Source organism: Homalodisca vitripennis, chromosome X (genome assembly GCF_021130785.1).
Source record: "Homalodisca vitripennis isolate AUS2020 chromosome X, UT_GWSS_2.1, whole genome shotgun sequence".
In the NCBI taxonomy this organism is placed as follows: domain Eukaryota; kingdom Metazoa; phylum Arthropoda; class Insecta; order Hemiptera; family Cicadellidae; genus Homalodisca; species Homalodisca vitripennis.
Window position 1 is genome coordinate 66282184 of NC_060215.1, and position 18714 is coordinate 66300897.

Below are 18714 nucleotides of genomic sequence, written 5' to 3' on the forward strand. Positions count from 1 at the left end.
TCAAGAATAAAAACAAGTTGTGAGTGTTTTTTTTTTCAATAAAGAATTTAGTTTTTGTTTGGTAATGTTTGTTTTTGTTGAATTTTTGTGTTTGGAGAAATGTAGGGGTAAAACACAGAAGTACAGCAAAGCGACCAGCTGAACGGGCGGCGAGACTCTTGCAATCACGTTATCTACTAGACCGCTCGACTTTGACCTCTGTCTGAGGATGGGGAGGGGTTTGCGATAAGACAATTCCTGTTTTATATTGACGAAATATTATTCTACGCTAATCTAGTAAGTAGTAGAAGCAAAATCAAATTACGATTCATGTCTGGGTGTGGTCGGTATAATCCCAAAGTACCTTATATTTTTGCTCTAAAAATCAAGCTGTGACTTGTGATCACAATTTAATTGTAATCTGAAATAGCAAAGGTTAACTACTATGGTCCATGGGAAATTACTAGTAGCACTAAATACAAATGAGATGTAATGTAGATTTCTGTTTTCTTATAAAAGGCAAATGATAATCAATAACCATTTTTGCTTATTGATTATTTCCTTCTATATATATATAATTATGTTTTTTTTGTATACGACAAAGGAATTAAAAACATTAAAATATGCTTAAATTAACTTTACTAAAATAATACATATATGTAAAATGAGCATATTTAACTGTTTAAGTAACATACACAGAATATTATAATTTACAAACAAGTAAAAAATAAGAGGAGAATACACTCTCTTATAACGCACATTTGGCCAGAATTAGTACATAACACAGAAATGTGTGGTAAGATAGAAAATATATTTCTAAGAATGTATTGTAAGTCTGGCTCAGATAATTTTAATTGCCTACTGAAAGCATTCATTAATTTTAATAATTTACAATTCAAAACTATTTTATGTACAGTTATTTTAATGAAATAAATGATTTTTGTCCAAATTATGAATTTATTCTGTATTTATCTACAGAAGTAATAAAAGATATGTTAAAACTTTCTAAATATATATTTCAGCTAACATGCACCAAGGCAAAATCACAGTCATTAAATTGCTTAATTTTCCTTCTAAACTATCTAGTTTATCATAGGCTGCCCAATGAAGGTAAGGAACTCAAAAGTGAGGCCCAGCAGTATGATGCCAAGGAGGTCTCCAATAGCTGTCAGATATGGGATGGTGCTGTTGTCAGGGTTGATTTTATGAGTCCAGAAGGAGTGAGTCAAAATATAGGCGATATACAGGAGAACTGCCACCTACACACATAGTAACAAAACACATTATATTGTCTGTACATAGCATTGTGATCATTATTTCAAATTCAGTCACAGTCTACAGCTACTAAAAAAATTCAGTTCTAATTCAATTGCTAGCACTGAAGATAGAAATTTACATATGGGAAATACATTTATGAATTGTTTAGTAAAAATTCTGTCTTCCTGTAAATCTGTTCATAAAATATTTGTTTTTACACTTTTTGCTTTGAGTTTAACATGACTGAATTACAGGATGTTTGAAATATTGTAAATATTGACACTTAAATTGTACCAATGTCTATGCTTGAGAAAAATAGTTTTTCATAAAGAGGAAACTCAGGAAACTTGGACTGATATACTCTGTTTGAATATTGTAAACAACTGTAAAACAAATGTTGAGTCATAATTCACCAAAAACCAATTTAACTGCTATTCGATATTATCCACTTATTAATTTTCAATTTGTATTCTGTTTTGTAATTTCAAGACCTATTAATGTTCTTAGCAATTCAAAACCTGAGTTTGAAATTCAAGTTAAGTTGGAGAAAAGGCAACCATCTGTCAAATCCACCACTATATTCGTTATTGTCTTCTTAATAACTGCACCTGTCAACAGAATCAACAATGTTGATAGCTGATGACTACATTTGCAGCAGAAACAACAGTACAAGCAAGTAAATGCTGATGCACACCAACATCCATTTTTACTGACAACTCAAACACTGAATTCAGAGCGAACACTACAATTTGTTTGACAAAGGTCTAATTAAATGGTTGGCAAATACTTTTTTCAAGACATGTTTAGTTTGACGAACATATTCATCGTCAATGTTTACCCAGTGTGGATGCAGCTTTACAATTTCATGAATTCTCAGAATTTTTAAATATTATAAAACAGCTAAGATTCTGGAAACTATCAAAAAGCTAACTCACTTTTAAAATCAAGCAGTTTGACTAGGACAAAAATGGTTACTAGGTTACCCTAAGAAAGCTAATAAATTAAATGTTTGAAATACCTGAACAGCTGCTGCTAGGAGATACGTGGCCAGAAATGTAAACGTCAGAGACTGGTCTTCAAACTGGATGTAATTTATGAGGTAGGAAAATATGATATGGCCAGGAACCATGAGGAACATTAGCACTCGAGCCGTTAGTGCATGAGCCCCTGTAAACACATGTCCTAGGTAAAATATGTAACCATATATATTACAATATTTATCAGAACACATTTACTTTCCATTTTTCCGCCAACCATTAACAATTCAAATGTTAAGGTATTAGTTTATTTAGAAAAATAGATGACCTATTTTGATTATGATTCACTGTTCATAAATAAGATTGAATAACAATAATACATAGAGCTTTTGTATTTCATTCAATTGTCATTTAAGAGTACCGTATCTGAGAAATTTAAATCCATTAAGAGAACAGGGTGGGAAAGTATAAAGATGGCCAAAATTTACACAACATTAAAAAGTCCTAATACCTTCATATTTATAATAATATGTACAAGGTCCACTCTTGCAGAATCAGTACATACACATATCAGTAAGGAATAAAATAAAACATCTGTTACAATGTAATTTTTTATATTGGCTTTACACCATTTAACATAAAAGCAATTTTAATGTCATAACACTTTTAATTATTTGATAGGTCTTAACCTTTCAACATTAATTATGTAGCTGGGTATGTGATTAATTTTTAAACCTATTCCTAAATGCAAAATATTTAATTAATATTTTCACGATTGTGTTTATGACAAATATTGGTTAAATTTTATATATTGTAATACTGGAATGTAGTTAGCCTAAATAATTTGATAACCGATTTAAACTCCATTAAAAAATATACAATTCTCAATTTCCACAGTTAGTAAACAGCAATATAATAATAAAATGTCATTCTTACTATCTGAGAAGAATGCCTGCCATGGTGTGATAGTGACAGGGAGGTGATCTGGCAGCGAACCTAGTTCAGCTTGTTGGTGCAATGCTGTAGAGAGCCTACTAGCTTGGATGGAAACCAGGTTACCTCCCACACCATTTATAACGGGTTGGAATACTGCTACTCCCTTATGAGCGTCCACCATCACATCCAGTATCATTCCTCCGAATCTGCAATCAATACAATCATATAATTTCACTACAGATTAATTTATAAACAAAACCTATATAATAATCATTATACAGAAGAAGGATAACGTTGATCTGTCAGATCATAGGACATATACAGAATTGCTTTGTAGCACTGAAAAATGTATTAAAGATAGTCAAGTAAATGTAAAAAATGGTATAATAAAAAAAAATCTACAAAATAATAATTTATGAAACTGCATTTTTATTCAATAAAAAAATCTTGAGAACAGAGAGCACTCAATATTCCTGTTATTATTTTTTAAACTATATAATAATACAATTATTTAAGTAAATTTGTGATTCTGCATTAGCTCTTGCCTTTAAAAAGCACTCAAACCTGTTCCCTCAGCACTCAAACTATCTAAAGTATACCTGAGACATAAAAAGGGATCAACCTCTACTCTTGAAAAAATACTGGCCGATCTCACTAATCTCAACCTTTTCCAAAAAGACTAAAAAAATTGCACTTCAGACTGCTAAATTTTCATAAACAAAATAATCCTATTATTCCCAACCAACATGGATTTCTAAAGGGAAGATCAACCAACACAGCAATTATCAGCCTGCTACAACACATATTCTAAGAAATTGACAATGAAAAGTACATTATTGGTCTCTTTCTAGATTACAGTAAAGTATTTTACTGTCTGGGCCACAACATAACTTCAAATAGCTAAAGCTACAAGAAATCAGAGAAGTAGCCAATGAATGACTGGTTTGTCTACTACCTTGAGGATCGACAACATGTAGTAGAGGTGTAACACACAATAGACGATTGTCTCTAAATAAATACATGCCAAACCCTCAACCACTGACACGAGGTGTCTCTCAGGGGCTGTTATTGGCCTAATCCTGTTCATACTTCTAATAAACAACTTCCCTAACTACATCCAAAATCAAAACACACCTGCTTCATGTATGCTGATGACTCCACACTAGTGATAAAACCTGATGTCCCAAAAATACTGGAAGAATCAAATTTAAAGTTTATAGGAGTCACTCTAAATCAAAATCTTACATGTAATGAGCAATAATGTATGTAAAAAGATGAGCACTGGAGTAAATGTGGTGAGACAAATAAAATGGAAAAATGGATCAGCAATCTAGAGGCTGCCAAGATTGCTTACTATGCTCTAGTTGATTCCCACGTGAGATATGGGATTGCAGGATGGAGTAGATCATTAGTTAGTAATCTTGAGAGTCCTCATTAATAAAAAAAGGGCATTCGAAGGCTAGGTGATCTTCATTAAGGAGAAAGTTATAAACAGGAATTCAAAACACCGGGCATTCTGACAGTTACTAGCCTCTACATCCTTTCATGTAGTCCTTCATATTCACAACCTCAACAACTTGAAACAACCCAGGATGCTTACTCTTACAATACAACCCAGGATGCTCACTCTTACAATACAACCCAGGATGCTCATTCTTACAATCAAACCCATCACAATCTCCCACATGGAGCAAGATAAACCCTCTCCCGACACTAAACAGCCCTGTTCAAGAAAACTATCCTACATCATGTGTAAACTAAAGAACCTGTTACCAAGTAATCTTCGAGGTCTGACATGAAAAATCCTCAAGAAAGAACTACAATTATTTTTGAACAATCCTGTATATACCTTGGATGAGTTCCTGAGACTTCTACAATGAATAATACTTTTAAGTTTTCGCATGAATCTATTTATTAATGACATTGGATTTGTAATGTATAAATAAAAACCACACCCTACTGAAATGTGTTTATATAAAATTGAATTTTTTTATTGTTTAGATGTTCCTTAGTTGTGAAATATTGCCCCAGATATATAAAAGACAGTGCTGCCGTGCTTTATTTCTTTTATAAACAGTGTCACAATATGACACAAGCTTTCTAAGTTGTAAATACAAGATATTACATTTAGCTCATTTCTGGCAACCACAGAGCAATGGAATGTCAGTCAAAATTAAAATTTAACTAAAAAATAAGTTTTGAGGAAGATTTGTTTATGTGATTGACACTATTGAATGGGTTATTAGTATTGAAAATTTCATACAAATTACTAGAATCTATTTTTTTTTTTATTATTGTTTTTAGACGTAAACTAAATTTTAGTTTTAGATCAAAACCAATATTTATTAACCCTTTAAGCGTCATGAAAAATTAGACCTGATCTTTGATAAAGTTATAATTTTTTTTAAATTTCCAATGTGTAAAGTTAAATTTATTTTCGTTTCTGTATGTCAAAATAGAGTTATTTAACGGTAAATAAAATTCGTTTAGCCTTTTTTGGATTACCTAGGATAATTTTTAACTTTTGAGAATATCGTAGAATAGCAGTGTAGTTGTCACTAATATTTTTATAATTTATTCAGTAAGTATGGGAATGAAACACAGTTTTATAGATAAACGTATACTATATTACAAACCAATAAAATTAGAAAAATACAAAAGTAGACAAAGAGTGTTTATTTAGTGGCGGGCTGTCACAACTGACATTCCACGCGTCTCCCGCAAGCCACTGTTATCGCGTGGACTTTGAACCTTCTTATCGCTCGGCAACGTGTAGGACAGCCTTGCAGGGCTTGAATTATGTTTCTTGCTTTGTGATAACATCCTTATGACCGTAGTAAAATATTAAAAAGTTTGGGGTTGACCAAGTAATTGCTCAGAATTACCAAATCTTCAAATTCCGAATCGTCTCGATAGGCCATTCACACGAATAATGGTAAAAAACACTAAATAAATACTGGAAAACTGCTGTATTTAATATGAATAATTTACTTTAAAAAGAATAAGACACAACAGAAAATTAGCGATAACCGAAATACATATGCGTGTACCGGACGCTTCTCACTAACAACTGGCTAGATGCCTTGACGGGAGCTCCCGTCAATGACTTTGTGAAAGGCGCGGGGCCACGCCCGCTAGACAGTGTTTGGCCAATTAGAAGCAACTGCCACTCCCATTGTAACAGAATTCGAGGCAGGGCAACCCGTCTGTATGTCGCATGACGACTAGAACCATCTAACAGCAAAATATTCAACTAACATAGCAGTAAGAAAATAAAGAATGCAAAAACGCGGATCCACGGCAATAACGTTTTGAGCTTGTAGTGGCCCTCCGCGGATCCGCGTCAATAACGCTGGAAAGGTTAAGTTTAGAAAATCTTGAAAATTATAAGAAAGATTTTCTTGAAATGTTCAAAACTAAAATATACTTTGTTTATCCTTATTTGTCTTATGTTGTCTTCGATTATGTCCAAATTTTTTACAATAAAGGCTACTGACTGCCTAAATGCACGACTTCAGAAACCCAGCATTTATTGCAGTAGACAACCAGTGATGGATGGGTTGCTATGTACATGTATATTGCTAACAAGAGGAAGTAGCTTGGGAAATCAAATATAATACTGTCCAATCTATGTTCAGTTGAATTGTCAGTCAGTAAGTGAAAAACAAAACAAAAATGTTTTTAATCCTTTTAGGAGAGCAAAAATGTTTTTAATTTTTTCAGATACATACTTTTGAAGTGATTACTTTTTTCTGAATGGTGTACTGAAGAAGACATAGATGAAAATATAGAAAATATACATATTTTATAAATACATCATAAGCATAGTATTAGAAATTATATACATATCGCTTTCAGCCTATTATTCGTAACACAATTGTCTACAATAGAATATCATTTAACAATAATAATTTAATTGGGTGCAAAAATGTAAAAAGTTTTAATTTGTCTTTTTTTGTTTTAATTTTTTAATGTTTACCGTTAGTTTACTATAAGAATAAAAAATAATTTAAATGTTGGAAATATTTTTCAGTTTCTTACTTTATTTTCTATAAGAGTACAAAATCTGATCGTCATTTTTTGAAAAATTATACACAAATATATAATACAACACCTGTCTGATGATACAAATGGAGTGACATGATGCGACAGCTTGTTACCAGATGAAAAAGATATACATGACAGCATAAAATATTTGTAGAAAGGTCACAGGACATATGTTAACATAGAAAATTATGTTTTTATGTTGTTTTGTGACTCATAAACACTATAACAAAAGCAAGCTACAGATAACCCGCTCTTCTTTTTCGGTAAGACTAGTGCGAACTACTTAAAGCCCGCACCATCATCTTGATCAACATACATCATAAAAGGTAAATATTAAAAAATACACTAAGTTAAGACATGTGTTAATTACATTTTCAGTCTTTATAGTATTCTGAAATATCTATTTCAGGAAGTAGTTATATTTAAAAACAAAGGTACTCACGTGCTAATAAGCATTGCACTGACCACTGGAGTCCAACCATTATAGAGGACGGCCTTGGTGTACTTATTATTTTTGGAGATCCAATACCAAAAAGGCATAACAGCTATATATATAACTATAACGACTACAGGAAGTAACGGCTTATCAACTGTAACAAAACATATTATGAGATTACAAAGTAACATTATATTTTATAATGAATTTTATATTTTTTATACCCAAACCTTGAATTTTCTCTATGACCAAAACATATAATTTATCATTCTCAGAAGGACAATAACAACATATTGTAAAAATTCAGTCTATCACAGTTGAAAAAATGTTATAATACATCATAGTTGATAAAGCTGAATGATGGATTTAAAGGTTATCAAAGGTCAACATAGGTCTCAAACCATCAATCAAATCTATTCTGATCTTGGACAAAATAAGCAATCCAGACAACTCAAAACATGCCAAGATTAATCAGGAATATTGCAGACAATTATTTAAAAAAGGAAAGATTGTAAATAATGATCTTTTTCTTGTGGGAGTTCCTTAGTTTCCACAATGTTTTAAAGGGCAACCACATCTTTATCTCCAATTTCATTTTAGAGAAATGATGAAACTGATTAAACCGCTAAGTGTCATGAGGAAAAATCTCTGTTCTGAAAATAAATCTCTCTGCAAGACACTATGTGTGGTAACAGATTGGAAACCAAAAAACGAGTCTGCACTCTGACTTAGCATTAACTTAGTAAAAGCAAACAAAATCCATTTTATGCCCCCTAGGTATTTGTGACAGGGTTCTCTTATTTTCTTTTTGCGACAGGGTTATTTTTGTGGGGTGCCTTTAGATTGCACCAGACTCCACGTTTAAGTGGCCCCACACTCAGAAGAGAGGAGAAATAGAGAATATTGTCCTTCTCGGGAACACAACAATGGACAGGCTTAACCTTCTAATTGCTGGTAATTTTCCCTAAAATTCTAGGCTGTTTATATGGTTACAGCAAGAAGTTTTTAAATTTGCAAAAATATAAATAGTTATTAAAATATAAAGTCTTATATATACTTTTTTAAAGAAAGAAATAAAAAATATTATTAACACTTATCATAATTTTGGTTACATGTAGTCTTGAAAAACTTTGAGAATATCAAATAAAATGTTTTTATACTCACTTTTTATATTTCAGTCCATGAACACATATGTCAAAGAATTAAAAATTTGTTATATACAAGAGATGCACAATTTAATGCAGTGAAGAATAAAATTATATACATCAGTCGGATAATTGCTTCAAAATAAAAATGAAAAAAGAACTACACTGTTTACACATGGGTTTTCTAATTGCATCTACATGACGTATGGTTTTTTAGGATTACCAACATAAAACAAATTTAGCAGGCTTTATGACATGAATGGGGGAGGTAACAATGGAAGTTGTTTTGTGTTTAAAAATAAATATTACAAATTTTTTAATCATATGTTGATTTGAGGTCTTTTGTGCAAATGATTAAAGAATACATGTAGTGAATGTGCATGTTGTATATATTGAAAACAAAATTTAAAAACAGACATAATATAAAATACCATTCACACTTTCAAACGATAAAAATTAATTTATCACGGTGCCACACATTTATTTAGATTGTATTTTTAATAAACTCCTGCTTGATCAACTTAAGTTCCAAATTAATTATTTTTATTGCAAGAAAGCAACTTAGGTAGATTTAAGATTCTTGATTTACACAAGATGGATTTAAAGGATTAAATTACTTTTATGTAATTATATAAAAGTAAAGCAGACTATAAAGATTGGTTTTATATACATTAATGATAAATTCATACACTCAAAATTTGCCACTGGGTAGTATGGAGAAATTGTAAAATCTAACAAGCACTAACCTGAAGTTCTGTGAAAGAGGTCAGCAATAATAGACAGTAGAGCCAGAGATGTTATGTCTCCTAGGCTACCAGCTATCGGTGTAGCAATATTGTCAGGATTTACATTTAGTTTCTTTGACAATACTATGACTGCAGCAGTTACCAGTCCTGAAAATTTCCACTTTGCTGTCACATACACACTATAGTACTTTAAACAAACTATATCTAATACATGTTTAATTCACATACAAATACAAATTATATATACATAAATACAAATTATCATATAAAATTATGACAGAGATCAGGAGTTGTAGACATTACTCGAATATAAACAGTTCACATGTTAAATATTGATTTATTGCTCATTAAAAAATTATCAGCCATTTTTACTGTTAAGAAAGTAAAATAATTGTAGCAGCAAGCTCTGACCACTGTCTACGAACCTTCGGCAGGTAAATAATATAAATGATCAACAAGGAAATAAAAAATTACTTTAAAAACTCCATTTAGATGTAAGAGGCATATATTATGTATTACAATTTTGCCAATTTTCAGACTCCCTGAAATCATCTTAATCATCTTTTAATTCGGTAAACTCTCAACCTACACTTAATAGTAAATAAAAAATAATACACTAAATAATAAATAACTTTTTAATTCGTCTATTACCATTTCCATGTTGCTTTAAACACTAAATTAGAGACTTTATCCTTATTCCATAACTATTTAAAACACGTTAAAGTGAAATAAAAAACAAAAACCTACAAAAAAATTTGGATATTTCATTTCTATTTCTGTAGAAATCGTATTTCTAAAAACAAGGTTACTTACTCTTACATCCATACATAATTTCCTTTAAAAGCTTTGGGGATTAAACACTTTTCTTCTACATTTTTTTATACAATGTTTTAAATTTTGTAATAATATTTTTGGTATAAAATAATGATTCTCATAACTGATAAAATTGCTGTAGACTAAACAATTAAAAGACAATTTTGTGATATACAAGATATTATAATTCAGTCATTTGAAAAAGATTCTAAATAGTTTATAAAACTGTTTTCAATAATCTTAACACATCAATCACAAATTTAAGATTCTCACTGTAATAATGATTATTGAATTAATTCAATTGTAGTTTGATGCTCACACTCTTGATACAATAAAAATTGTCACCGCTTAATATTTCTTGTGTAATTAAAACTTTTTCAATTATTACTATAAGATAGAAATATTAATTTTAAATATGAATAGTCCCTTTCCTCCCTATCTTCCTTGTTAGGTATTCCCAAAAATTTTAAATATTAATCTGTTCTTTGCTTACCAATTATTATTTCATTACATTTCAAAATTTACACTGAGAGTATCAAAATTGTATTAAGTGTTCAGAAGTTCTTGATTTTTTGGAGTTTTATTGGTCAATTTGTGTGGTTTAAAATATTAGCTTTCACTCCATAACTGATCAAATATAATGCAAGATTGAAGAAAAGAGGTTAAAACTTTGTGGATTTGAATTTTATATGTAATATATCTTTTCCCTTTTCCCTGGAAAACGATAACTAAGGCAAATAAACATAGACAAATCTAGATAAAAAATCTTATAAACAATTCAAATGACCAGATGAAGACTCAATATGAATAATATATCCCTACTGGGAAAATTTCCTAAATAACATTAGTTTTAACTTAAATTCTAGTAATGTGTATTATAAATTTTATTAACAGGTTTTAAAACAGTTTTATTTTTTCAAAATAGTATTAGTAAACACTTGATTACCTAGGATAAAACTGGCTATGGAAGCTGTGAGTGTGCTGCATGCACAGAGCAGCAGAGTGTGATGGAGATTGAAGTCTTGTCTCAGCCCAGCCACCATCAGCACAGCAACAACAGAGGACAGCAGTCCCACTACTGTTGCTTGACACTGCGTTCAAATATCCATCACCATTAGTTCTCTTATAAGGAAATGTTATGAACCATAATATTAATACAATTATTTTGTAACTTTCCAGTATCGTAGCTTGGTGATTTCAGTAATACAAGCAATTAGGTCACTTAGAAATTGAGGCGGTAGCTGCTAGAAGGGCCTATCTCGAGATGGGCCCTTTTTGCGGAGATCGCTTATATTTTTTCTCCATATGTTTAAGTATAACCTCCATCTCACTCATTAAAATATTCCTCTTTGTTGTCAAGATAAACCTATTTAAACTTCTATGTGTCGAGAGGCCCTTCTAGCATAGACAAATGGTGGCATCAGCTGGCTGTGTGTTTGTGTTTTCTGCTGTACAATATAACCTCACTTCTTGTTGTTTTGTATCGTGATTGTGTAGCTTACAAGTAGTATTTGAGTGTTTTATTTAGATTGGTGTTAGATACTGAAGAAATGAGTGGTGAACTTCTTTTGAAATCTAACTCAAAAGGTGTAAAGAGAAAAGTAGTTAGCACTGAACAGTGGGACCGTAATGTTCGGAAACAAAAGTGGCAGTCGGGCCTAGGTTATACGATGTAGGGTTTTATTACTGCTGGTAGTAGGGTTAATAAAAGTAATTAAACTCAGTTACACTGTGGAAATATAAAAAATAAATCTGTTTGTAAAATAAAAAAATATAATAAGTGAATAAATTATAAAAAATAAATTACTTTAATCCAAGAGTAAACATTTAAATGCAGTTTTCTCAAAACATGGTTTTTTGAGATAGGCCCTTCTAGCAGCTACCGCCTCAATTTGGCAAATCTCTATGCATTAGATTATAGTCACATAATAAACACTCTTTATTTAATGCTAGTATATTTGAGATTCATTTGGGACCAATTAACAAATTCGAGTCAGACAAAATATCCTTTTTTTTTCTTGTTTTGCGTATTATTATATATAATATCCTTAAAAGTTTTTAAGGCCATAATGTCTTCTTAATCACAATATCATTATTTAAAGATTTGGTAACAACATAAAAGTGATACCACTAGTTAAGCTACTGTGTTATTAAGTTTCTAGCTTTGGTAATATTTATTATGTACAGGTTTTAGTTGTGTGGGATGGATAGTTTATAAGGTTATCAATATAACCTAGATACTAGTAACTCATAGGGAGAAAACACTGGAATTCCCTTCCACTTAAAAAATTACAAATTGTCTTATAACATTGTTTATTATATTTTATTCAATTTGTGGTACAGCACAGCACATTTAATTTAATTTAGTGAAGCTCCTATTAGTTTCCTACCAAAACAATACTTCTATTTGTGACAACAGTTATAACAATAGAACTTTTCCAATGTCAAGATTCAAGAGTAAAATCATCCCTAAGGCCCAAACATACTACACTAAACAGATAAGTTAAAGTAGACAAATGGTACAGAATTAATCCTTAGATACATATTTATCACTTTCATGTACTGTGCAAACTTTTGACTTGCCACTAAGAAATCTTTATCGAAAGTATGCAGGATATATAAACTCAATTTTGTATGCCAGTATATAAAATGAATGGATCAAATACTCAAAACAAAAAACTAACAAAGAAGTCCCAAAAAGACCAATGAAAGTCAACTACATCTCAATGGAATGAAAGAACAGACATTGAAATTCCTATTTTCCTGATAAATCACCTATTTTCTGGAAACACCCTGTTTATCTAGGAAAGTAATTTGTTCCAAATAGTTTTATTCATCTCATCTATGCAACTATGATTCTTGTTCCATAAAATGGTGGCATATTTAAGATGGGTTTAATTAAAGGGCCCTAATATGTAAGACAAGATATTTTACTGTTGAGAAGCTAAACATCTATATTAATACATTGAAATTTCATTTTTCTAAAAAAAAATAAGTCAGTAGAAATAAACAGTTATGCAGTAAAAAGCATTGATCACACAAAACAATATTGTGTGGAACAACAAATAAAAGCAGGATCAGTTTTTCATCAGTTAATGTAAAACTGTTTTCCTGTGGTTTAGGCATTTGAAGTGAGTGAAGCTGACAGAGCTGGCAGTTCATAGTCTCAGAGATCATTTGTAAAATTTTGATGTCATTGATAAAGAGTCAAAAAGTGCACAATGTTATGTCATTGAGAAAAAAAAGAAATTGGATTTAATGTACTAAATAAGCCCTGTAGAAAACATAAGCAAAACATTAATTAGCCAAAGAAGAAAGTTTCTGGGAATCGATCTATAATATCAGTGTGAATGTATGAGATATCAATGTATAACTGAATGTACTGTAAAGCAAAATTCAAGCACTGCTAGAAACGATGATAAGTTAAACAAAGGTGTCATGACAGGTGTGCAAAGATAAGGAGCGTAAAAATACACATGAGTTCTGCTTTTTATCACAATTAGCTTTTTATAAGTAAGACCTCACTGTCCTAATGCCTTAAGTACTTGAACATGAGGACTTTTTTGGAACCATTATTTTTTGACAGTTCTACTGATCAGGTGTCATTGGCAAGTAGAGGGATTAATGAGTTGTGAGGGTGAGTTGGAGCCTCACTATAAAAATTTGAATAAATAATATTTAATTATTGATAGTAAAAAAAACTAACATGTCTGGATAACATACTAACAATTCAGAGTTAATGAGATTTTAATTGCTAAATTCAGTTTTATTGTTAAAAACTTGATTTAAAAGAATGTGTACTATTAATACATAACAAAGAATAACTTAGGCCAATAACATTTCTGAACTAATTACAGCAATTACAATTTTGTGAAATTTTTCTGATAAGGTTGCAGAAATGTACATATGAAGATTTATAAATGATGTACCTGAGATTTATCTCTAGCCTTGTGTACAATGCATAGAGCATGTGCACTTTTAACGAAGATCTTTAAAATATCTGGTGAAAATATTTAATTGGTGAGCCCATTAGTATACTGTGAGTAACAAAGTAGACAAAGTTACCTGGACAAGGATCAAGTTTGCTGTTATCATGCTCCATTGCTCCTTATTATCATCCATATTCCCTAGATTCGCCTCCGTTGACAATCTTGAAGCCAATGTCATCTCCAAATTGCCTTTTAGTCCTAAAAGTGCTGGTACTAATACTATTATTTCAGGTACTTCTTGAAAAACTTTCCATTTCTACAACAAATAAAGAACATCTTTTAAATTTTAAAACATATATGAATATGTATTTTAAATTATCCATTAAGGTAATGTAGAACTCTTTAGAAAAATAGAGAAATATGCTAATCACTTGATCTAGTCTATATAATCTGTTGACAGTTTCCAAAAATATAAAATCAGTCAGTTTTTGTTTTTTTTTAACTAAAATGATCAGGAAATATAAATTCATATCCCCAATATAAATATTGAAGCCATATTAAAATGATGACCAAACATTTCGCTAAAATAACAATCAGTCAGTTTCTTGCCTGGAGTATGTTTTCTATAAAAAGTGAATAGTTTTTTCCATGTAATACATGGAAGTATTTCATAGCCAAGAAATCAGTGGCGTAGCGAAGGGGAGGGTCCAGGGGGTCCGGACCCCCCCCGAAATTTTAAGATATATTAAAAAATAAAGCATGGAGCAGGAGAAAAAAGGACAGTTATCATTACTCTTGTCTACAAACATTAAATTGATTGATTTCACTGATTGAAGTGACCGTTGTTAAAAATATAATTGTCCTTTCGTTTAAATCATAAAGTATCAAACGATACTTTGGGCTCGGTCTTTTGGATAGTGTAGAGTAATCACGGTATTTCTATAGGGCGCGGCGCGGTCACGTGACGTCGCAAAGTAACCTGAACCGTAAACACGGCGAACAGTTTAAATTAGCGACCACTTCGTTCAAATTCGTCGTGGGGACGTAAAATGACTACATAGAATTAAGTTAAGACGTTGATTTTTAGGTGTCATTAAACTGTAAACGTGCATATAAATTATCGAAAAAAAAATCACTTTCGGTCGGAAAATACACTTGAAAAACTCTACTGATTAGAACTTCAACTAATTTGGACTTCAATGATTGATGTAAACGTGGGGTTTTCGATTGAGTTAGGCGACGATTTTTGTTATCATTAAAATGTACACCATACCTATATAATTATCGAGAAAAAAATCACTTCCGGTCGGTAAATACCGAAAAAAAAGCTCTCTACAGATTCAAGTTTTTGCAGATTTTGGATTTCATTGGTTGAGTGGTTGAGGTAAAAAGTGGTACTTAGGATTATGTTAGGACGGTGATTGTAGGTATGAATTCAACGCCGACTAATACATATATAATTATCGAGAAAAAAAAAAAACAATTAAATCACTTTAAAATTAGCGACTTTCTTCCTATGGAGTCCCACAGGGATCTATACTTGGACCAGTCTTGTTCCTTGTGTACATCAGCAGGCGGAAACTCATCGCTCCTGAGAGGGATAAATGGTCCAGTATGTTGACGATACAACGCTCTGCATTAAAGCTCCAACAAAACATGAAGTAGAAATCATATCCTTTTTAGAACTGAATTCATGTATTCAGTTTTTTCTAAATTAAATCTGAGGACCAACAACTCCAAATCAAATGCACTAAATTTCTGGTTTGCGGCAAAGAAGAGAGATTGAGGATCGCGCTGCTGTGATGGCTGGACGATGTCCTCATTAGAGGAAAACTGATTCCACCAAGTTCCTCGGAATGTACCTTAATCGAAGTCTGACTTGAGACCAATCACATTGAAAGTACCTGCTCAACGGTTTCTTCAGGCATTTATGCTCTACGGAACCTTTCATCATTTTTGCTGCCGGGATGTACTAAAAAATGGGCCTACTTCAGCCCTATACACCCCCATCTAATGTACGAGTTGAGGCTATGGGGCAGCTGTTCTAAATACAAATTTGAAGCGAGTATTTAGAAGTCAAAAGAAAGCTGTCCCATATCATTTCAAAATTTAAATTCCCGAAATTCATGCAGAGATGCCTTTAGGAGCTTGGATTGCTAACTTTGCCCTGTCTCTACATCCTCGATGTCGCCCTGTTCTGCCGATTTAAGTGCAAGTTCGTCCTGGGGCAGGGACGTATATCAATACGGGACAAGAGGCAGGGACAACCTTCGGTTACATCCGCACAGAAACGGCCGCATTTAAACGTTTGCCATCCGAGGTTGGTGTTAAAGCTGATCAACAAGCTCCCTGATGAAATCAAAAATTTGTATGAACCAACAAAATTTAAAGCTCGATTGAGACACTTTTTGGTGGTGTCGAGGGTGTTTTATTCAGTGGAAGAGTTTAAGATGAGCCGCTGGGATGAAATTTAAAGTAATTCGATCATCCTCTATTTGTGGTGGTAAAATTTAGAAGATTTTTAAAAACGTATGGCTGTAAGTATGTATCAGTCTTAGGAATGAGTGTGGACTGTGTATGAACGGGTATGAATGGGGGCAATTTAAAATAGATATACATATTTCTAAATAATTTAATTTGACGATTGTATGCAATTTTTATTATTTGTTGACACAATAAAAAGTATTATTATTACCTCCGGTCGGAATATACCGAGGAAAAGCTCTACTGATTCAGATTTTGACGATTTTGGGTTTCACTGGTTGAGTCGTTGAGATAAAAGTGGTACTTAGAATTATGTTAGATTGATTTTAGGTATCAATTGAACGCCGACTAATATCTATATAATTATCAAATAAAAAATTGAAAAAATCGCTTCCGGTCAGATAATACACCGGAAAAAACTCTACTGATAAGAAGTTCCGACTACTTTGGATTTCACTCACTGAGGTATTATTTCATTTTCCTTAGTATATTCCGATCGGAAGTGATTATTTTTGTTTTTTTCCTCGATAATTATATATTTATTAGTCGGCGTTGAATTAATCTCTAAATTCAATGTCCTAACATAATTATAAGTACTACTTTTTACCTCAACCACTCAACCAGTGAAATCCAAAATCTTCAAAACGAATCGGTAGAGAGCTTTTTTTTTGGTATTTACCGACCGGAAAGTGATTTTTTTCTCAATAAATTATATAGGTAGTCGAGTACAGTTTAATGATAACAAAAAATCGTTCGTCCTATCTCAATAAAAAAAAATACCACGTTTACCTCAATAACCGAAGTCCGAAGTAGTTGAAGTTCTTCAGGTGTATTTTATTTTCCGACCAAGATTATTCAGATAATTATATACTCGGTCTACAGTGTAATGATACAAAAAAAAATCGTCATTATAACTCATTCATAAATACACCCAATCAGTGAAATCCAAAGTGGGCCGAACTTCTAATCAGTAGAGTTTTCCGGAGCATTTCCAACCGTTAGTTTGATCTCTACCCGAGCAACGCTCGAAAATCGCCCTTCTTTTCTAAAGGGTTTTCGGCCGTCATCAGTGGCCCAATGTCCCCGAAGGAGTATTTCATTTTCTCCACAGAATATAGTTGAGTCAATTATACGCTTGAGTGAAGCTCTGTTTTGATCTTTTTATTCCTTATCCAGTGAATCCAACATCATTTTGGTGCCTTATACTCGGCCAGAATCGAACTTCGTAAAGTTTCTGTAGCTATACAAGAAAATTTGTGGTACTAGAGTTGCTGTGAGAGTTTAATTTGCCTATTACTTCTTTCCACTTTCTATAAGGGCGTAGTTACTAAAGCTCCATATTTTTTGGTATTTACCTTTTTACCAGTGATTTCATTGGCAAATAACACACAAAACGTCCCCGGAATCCCCGGTTTCGGGGGACCCCCCCCGAACGAAATTTCTGGCTACGCTACTGCAAGAAATATTTGATCAATTCTTGAGTGTACAGAATTCTCATATATACTGATTGAATTAGGCCAAAAACTTCTCATGCGTATTAGTAAGGTTTGCTTGAAATTTGTTTAGCGAATTTAACTTACCTGGCACTTATCCAGGTAGATTCCAGCACCCACCATTCCTACACCTGCGATGAAGAATGGTATAATGATCTGACATGAGATGGAAATGAAAGTTTCTTTAGCAACTGGCAGCGAGTGTGAGAGCCGACCAGCAGGCCCCATCCTCACCACCACATCCGGGAGTGGGGGCTCCAGTGATTCTCCTGTTGTCCCCATCTGTCCCCTAGCGCATGAAAAGTCACAAAACACAATGAACAAACAAGCCAACACACACTATCCTTACCACTAAATTTGGCATCTAGAGTTGTAACGTTTAATTTGTTGTCCTCATATGTAGCTCATACTCATACATGACGTGCTATAAACAATACCAAACAACCAACCAATCTGGATCCATCTTTACAAA

At 32.2% G+C, this 18714-nt stretch overlaps 1 protein-coding gene across 4 annotated transcripts in view; it reads right to left on the bottom strand.

Moving 5' to 3' along the window:
- Window positions 1–601: 601 nt before the first annotated feature.
- The window catches only part of LOC124369104 (solute carrier family 41 member 1), a 46319-nt gene continuing 28206 nt past the window's right edge, over window positions 602–18714 (bottom strand). For all 4 annotated transcript variants that reach the window (XM_046826847.1, XM_046826846.1, XM_046826849.1 and 1 more), the window contains exons 3-10: window positions 18330–18531; window positions 14402–14581; window positions 11283–11427; window positions 9524–9670; window positions 7639–7786; window positions 3150–3355; window positions 2255–2403; window positions 602–1238 (exon numbers count right to left, since the gene is read on the bottom strand). In XM_046826847.1, the coding sequence (XP_046682803.1) occupies window positions 1062–1238; window positions 2255–2403; window positions 3150–3355; window positions 7639–7786; window positions 9524–9670; window positions 11283–11427; window positions 14402–14581; window positions 18330–18531 (1354 nt within the window). In that variant the 3' untranslated portion in view covers window positions 602–1061. The remainder of the gene's footprint in view (window positions 1239–2254; window positions 2404–3149; window positions 3356–7638; window positions 7787–9523; window positions 9671–11282; window positions 11428–14401; window positions 14582–18329; window positions 18532–18714) is intronic.